This window comes from Monoraphidium neglectum (assembly GCF_000611645.1).
Source record: "Monoraphidium neglectum strain SAG 48.87 unplaced genomic scaffold scaffold03774, whole genome shotgun sequence".
Classification (NCBI taxonomy): Eukaryota; Viridiplantae; Chlorophyta; class Chlorophyceae; order Sphaeropleales; family Selenastraceae; genus Monoraphidium; species Monoraphidium neglectum.
The window spans coordinates 1-5,662 of NW_014009855.1; the positions used below are offsets into that span (position 1 = coordinate 1).

Below are 5,662 nucleotides of genomic sequence, written 5' to 3' on the forward strand. Positions count from 1 at the left end.
CTGCCACATGCGAGCCTGTTGCTGAGTCGGCACCCACACCCTTGCACGTGCAAGCAAGCACACGGGAGAGGGCGCGCACACACACGCACACGCACATGCACGCGGGCGCGCGCGCGTGCACACACATCACACACACACACACACACACACACACACACACACGCATGCATGCACGTGCGCATGCGCGCGCACACACACACACACACACACACACACACACACACACGCACGCGCACACGCACTTGCACGCACACAGGCTGGACAGCTTGGTGGCACGCATGCAATCGCGCCGGCGCGCCTCGTGCCCACCCCACCTGGAAGACAGCCTCCAGCCGGTCGTCGCTGCTGCCAATAAACTGACGTCCAGAGAACGCAAAGGGGCCCTCGTACATACGCAAGAACAGCACGCGGCCCACCTGCGCGCGAGGCGCACGCAGGGGGGGAGGGAGCTGTCTCGCGCCCGTCGGCACAGTCAGGGCAGCTGGCGGCGGCGGGGCGGCCGGCTGAAGCAAGGGGGCCCGTCGAGGCACAGCGCATGCAGGTCCCCACCCTGCAAGCGTCGATTACGGAACGACACGCCCGCCAAGGGCCCCATCCCGGGCTCTGGGCGGCGCCTTGCGTCTGTGGTAGCAACCCCCAGGCGGCGGCGCGATGTGCATGGCCCGCCCTCACGCGACTACTGCATTGCCAGGCAAGCGCGCGCTCGAGCGCGCGAGGGGGCGGGTGCGGAGGGGGGGAGTGTGCGTGACTCACGTCCTCGACGCTCTCAACAACGCCGACAATGTCGACCGCAGACCCGAACGTGCCGCTGTCCCCGCGCCGCAGCAGCCCGATCTGGAAGCCGCCGTCAGCCAGGCGGTCGACCTGCGGTTTTGGGGGGCGGGGGCGAGTCAGTTTGCCGCCTGCGAAGCGCAGAGTAAGCACCGCGCAGCCGCTGCGGCGTGAGGGGCGGACAGCCATGCTGCACTGCATTCACGGTCGAATTCACGGTCGATGGAGGGTTGGCCTCCAGGATCTCGCCCCTCCAGTCGTCCCGGCCCCCGCTGCCCAGCCCACCTTGAGCGGCAGCACAAAAGGCAGGTTGACGCCGTTTTGCGTCAAAGTGGCGACATGCTGGTACAGCGCGGACGTGAAGACCTCCTCATTTGCAGAGCTGCGCGCGGCGGGCGACACGTGCGGAGGGCGGGCGCGTGGGGATGGGGTCGATGGAGGGGCTTGGTGGAGGCAGACGGTACGCAGCAACCCAGGGAGGTGGGAGCGGGTGCCGACCACTGCCAACAATGCCAGTTTCAGGGCCAAGATGTGTAAGTTCGTGAGGAGCCGCTTGCTTTCTTGCGCAGCTGTTGCAACAGTCACCTTGGCAGCTTGGCCGTAGCTAGCTGGATGTGCGGTGTGTCTGCTGTGAGCGGGGCGGCCCTGGCGACCACAGCACGAGCGCTCCGCGGTTGCGTGGCGGCAAACACACAGCGGGCTGCACCGGTGTGTGCACGGGAAGACACTGCTGATCCAGACACACACCGAACGCGCCCTTGGCAAAAGCTGTGCATGCTGCGTTGTGTGTGATTTTGCCTGATCACGGAGTTGCGAACACCGAATGGCAATCGGTAGAATCTTCTGTGTGTCCTTGATTTGAGCGACACCAGCAACTTGGGTGTGTTTTACGCGCTTCGACCCCCTCTCGCAAGAGTAACCAGCGTGGGTAACTCCGTCTCAGATCTCCCAAGCATTCTGCAGCAGCAGCAGATCGTGAGAATATTTGAAAAGAAAGCATTTACATACAGTTTGAAGCGCCAGCCGCTGCCTGCAAAGCCTTGCAGGCAGCGGTCAACTCAAGCTCGACTCTCGCTTGACTCACTGAATCGACAACACCAGTGGCTGACCCCGTATGCTGAGCTAGAATGACGCAGCAGGTCGTATCAAGACTCTCATAACCTGCCGGCAGCCGCGTGATTTTGCAAATCTACGACTGTGCGGGCCCTCGAGCTGCTGTTGACCTCCTTGAGGGATGCAGGGCATGTGCAGCTGGCTCTCAGAGCTGTCCCTTTTGGCGATGCAGGTGCTGTGTCGGGTTAACAGGTGTGTCGGCAGCGCATGCGCGGCTACGATGGGCATCCAGCCCTGTAAAATTCGTGGTCAATCGAGCTGCTCCCGCCATCATGTGTCCCTTCAGCTGATCAACATATTGTGTCCCCCGGACAAGCCTCGGCAGCCTTGGCCCTTGCATGCACATTACATCGCATCACAGCGCGGCGCAGCGCAACCCAGTGCAGCACAATCCAGTGCACCGCACCGCAACCCAACGCGGCGCGGCGCATCAGGGTAAGAGCAGCAGCGATTGGCCCAACTACCCTGGAAAAGTCAGCAGCTTGGGCATGGGAACCACGATCACGCCGAATGCTTCGCAATCAAACACCACCAAGGAACACTGCAACAAGCATGACCCGGCAGGTCATCCCCAACAACAGAGTACAGGGCTCGCACTTGCACGCAAGCGGGGACGTGGTGCAAGTGCTTGAGATGGTACCAAGAGCCGATGTCAAGGAGAAAGCAGCGTTGGTCAAGCAGCATCAAATGCCCAGACGCGCAATGCGCGGGGGAGCAGGAGCAGCGCCGGCATGCAGGGCGACGTGGCCACAGAAATCATGCGGAGGGCCTTGAGCGCTCTTATTCACCAGGCGCGGCACGTTTGGGGCGCTGCAAGAATGCACGGCCAACCGCATGAGAAGGCAATTTCTGAACCTCAGGGTCAGGGTCAACGGCAGCAAAGCAGGTACTCTGGGCTCTTGGCTGAGAGGCAGCTCTGGAATGCAGGGAGCATTCCCAATTGTGCGGCGCCTTGTGAGGAGATGGCAAACAGCCACAAAACCTCCCCGTCTCACAAGTGTGCTGGGGCGGCGAACGCCACAGTGCTTGTTGTCAATATCACGGCGCATGCAGCCACACGTACGTTGCTTGTTGTTTGCAGGCGACGCGCATCGTCGCTGGCAGGCGTTTAACGTGCATGTAGCATGCAACGCGTTGTCGGCGGCGCAGCCAACATTCTCTGCTGGCCTTGCATCGTCCTTTTGATTATTAGTGTCAAGTGCCAAACCCAACCTGCAGTGGTCAACCCGCCAACTGACCCACCAGCCTCCGCCAAGGGAATCCTCCCGGCGTGTTGGCCGGGAACACAGTCAACTGTGATAGTCCTGCTTCAGCAGACAGGGGTGACGCTCAAGCTACACGAGCCCCAGGGTGGCCAACAGCGCCGCCGCCGCGCCCGCCGGCGGCTGCGCTTGGAGGGACGCAGTGACCGGCGCGCCGCCCGCCGAGAGCAGCGGGGCGCCGCCGCGCAGCAGCGTGCGGCCGTCCGGCGCGAGCGTGACCCGCCCGGCGCGCGCGAGCGAGGGGCCCGCAAACGGCATCTTGGTGGTGGCGTTTTGGAGGCTGCCATTGGGATACAGGCCCAGTGGTACGCCGCAGGAACTAGGGCGGGAATGGAGCGAGGATCTCATCAGGCCTTGGGAGAATTGTGTGCCAGAAAGAGTTCCGGAGGCGCTGCTGCAAGCAAGCCGCTTGTGAAAGCCAGCCCTGTCCAGCGATGTCCCACACAACACAAACGGTCCCACATGCGATGCGCATCGCCAGGAGCCCGGTGTATCTAGTGTATCCCCCCCTGAAGCGGGAGCCCCTGCCCTCGGCGCTCGCGCGTGGCGCCGGCGTCGGTTCCAGGCGGCTCACCTGACAAGGGCGCGGCCCGTCATGTCGGTGATGCAGCCGTCATGAGTAAGCGCCAGGGGCTCGCCCTCCGGCCCCAGCATCTGCACGCCGCCGGCGCCGAGCGCAGGGCGCGACGCGCCCGTTGTTGAGGGTCTGAGAGTGTCGAAGACGCGCGGCGAGGGCGTGGGTTGGAGGCGGTACGGCGGTGTAACAGAAGAGCGATACAGCGGTACACGGGTACAGCGGTACAGCGGTGCAGCGGTCCAGGGAGGCAAGGTGGCTGGGCCAGGGCCGTTGCAGCACCGACGCCACCTTGGGCGCCGGCCCCTGCAGCGGTCGAGTGTGTCGACGCAGCGGCGTGTTGCATGATTCCGCGCAAGCCGATGAGCGCCGGCCCCCACCTGAGGATCTCCCCAGCCAGGCCGAGCGCCTGCGCCCCCGACGGCAGCAGGAAGGAGCGCCCGTCCGGCGACACCGTCAGCCGCTGCCCGCAGGGAGACCGCGCAACGCGGCCGCGCGGCCACGTGAGGAGCTCCCCGAGCGCCGACAGCTGCAGCGCCTGGCCGTCGGGCCCGCGCAGCGGCTGGCCGCCCGCGGAGGGGCAGTACAGGTAGCCGAAGGGCGAGGCCGCCACCTGGCGGCCATCGGGGCCGAGCAGGGGCTGACCATCTGCGTGGCACGCGGCGGTAGAGTGGGGGGTGGGAAGCGGTTAGGTGAGGCGGGCTGTGGGGATGCGGAAGGCCGCAGCCTGCAGTCTGAACAAAGCCGCAGCCGCAGCAATCCGCTGACATGAAAGAAGTCCAAGGAGCCAGCAGCAGCAGCAGCAGCAGCAGCAGCAGCAGCAGCAGGAGGAGGTTGCGCACTGGGCAGCCTCGCCTCACCGTGGCGCCAGAGCAGGAGCTGGTTTCCAAGTGTCAGCCTCATCACCTCCCCGTCCGGCCCCCGCAGCAGCCGGCCGCCTGCAACACACAGCACAGTGACAACCCAGCGGGGCGGGGGGGATGTCAAGAGGAGGGTGTATGCAGCCGGGAAGCAGCTGGTCTGCGCAATTGCGAGAGCACTTCCAAGGCGGCGGCGGCGGGCGCAGGCTTGCGGCAGCACCAACGCGCTGCGAGCAGGGAACTCCTCAGGGACGAAAGCGGTGCAGAATGGTATACCTCGCCGCCCCCGCCCAGAGGGTCCATGCGCGGCGCAGCGCAGCCCACCCACCTGCATCCACTAGGGCCGCTCCGTCTCCCGACACAAACGCCGCCTCTCCAGCCAGCGGCCACGCGCCCCCCGCCGCCAGCAGCGCGCCCCCCTCCCCCACGGCCAGCGGCCGCCCCGCCGCGCAGAGCAGCGGCAGGCCGGACGCGGCCGCCAGCAGCGTGGCGCCGTCGGGGCCGAGGGCAAGGGGGGCGCCGCCGGGGCCGCGGAGCGGGCCGCCGCGCGGGCCGGGCGCGAGGGGGAGCGCGAGGGGGCTGGTGACAGGCAGACCTGACCGTGGGTCCATCATGACCTGGGTTTTGGACAAACAGGGTTTAGTGGTGTCAGGGGTGGTTGCTATCATGGTGCGAAGTCTGAGGCAGATATCACCAAGATTTGGTAATGTCTGATGAGGGTGATTGGCGTACCAACTTTCGTGGTGCAGCTGCAACCCCTCTGCGGGGCGCGGCAGCTGGCAGGGTACAGTCTCGACTAGCGGGGAGATGGGCTCATACTCTTGCCCATCCTCTACTGCCCACGAATGCTGCTTGGCGTGGTCCCCCTGTACAGGTGCCGCGCCCACCTCTAGCGGTAGCCCATCCTGCCCCTGGGTGGGGCGCCCCTTACAATCCAGCAGCTGCTGCCCGCCCTCACCCCCCAGCCGCAACCGCAGCGCCGCGCGGCCGGACGGGTCCTGCAGCACGGCGCCGGTGCGCGGGGACACGAGGCGGCCGTCGGCGGCGAGGGCGAGCTCCCCAAGTGTTGCATGGCGCAGCAG

General features: G+C 65.8%; 2 protein-coding genes across 2 annotated transcripts; both read right to left on the reverse strand.

The window, feature by feature from the left end:
• Positions 1-472: 472 nt before the first annotated feature.
• Positions 473-2,976, reverse strand: MNEG_13359 (hypothetical protein; the record flags this gene model as incomplete). The annotated part of the gene is made up of 4 exons (XM_014038168.1): positions 473-550; positions 754-864; positions 1,057-1,153; positions 2,948-2,976. 4 exons carry the CDS (start codon positions 2,974-2,976, stop codon positions 473-475), a joined length of 315 nt encoding a protein of 104 aa, XP_013893622.1.
• A 242-nt stretch (positions 2,977-3,218) lies between these two features.
• Positions 3,219-5,191, reverse strand: MNEG_13360 (hypothetical protein; the record flags this gene model as incomplete). Its single annotated transcript, XM_014038169.1, has 5 exons — positions 3,219-3,426; positions 3,721-3,852; positions 4,101-4,368; positions 4,581-4,658; positions 4,909-5,191. The coding sequence occupies 5 exons, from the start codon at positions 5,189-5,191 to the stop codon at positions 3,219-3,221; spliced, it is 969 nt and encodes a 322-aa protein (XP_013893623.1).
• Positions 5,192-5,662: the final 471 nt, after the last annotated feature.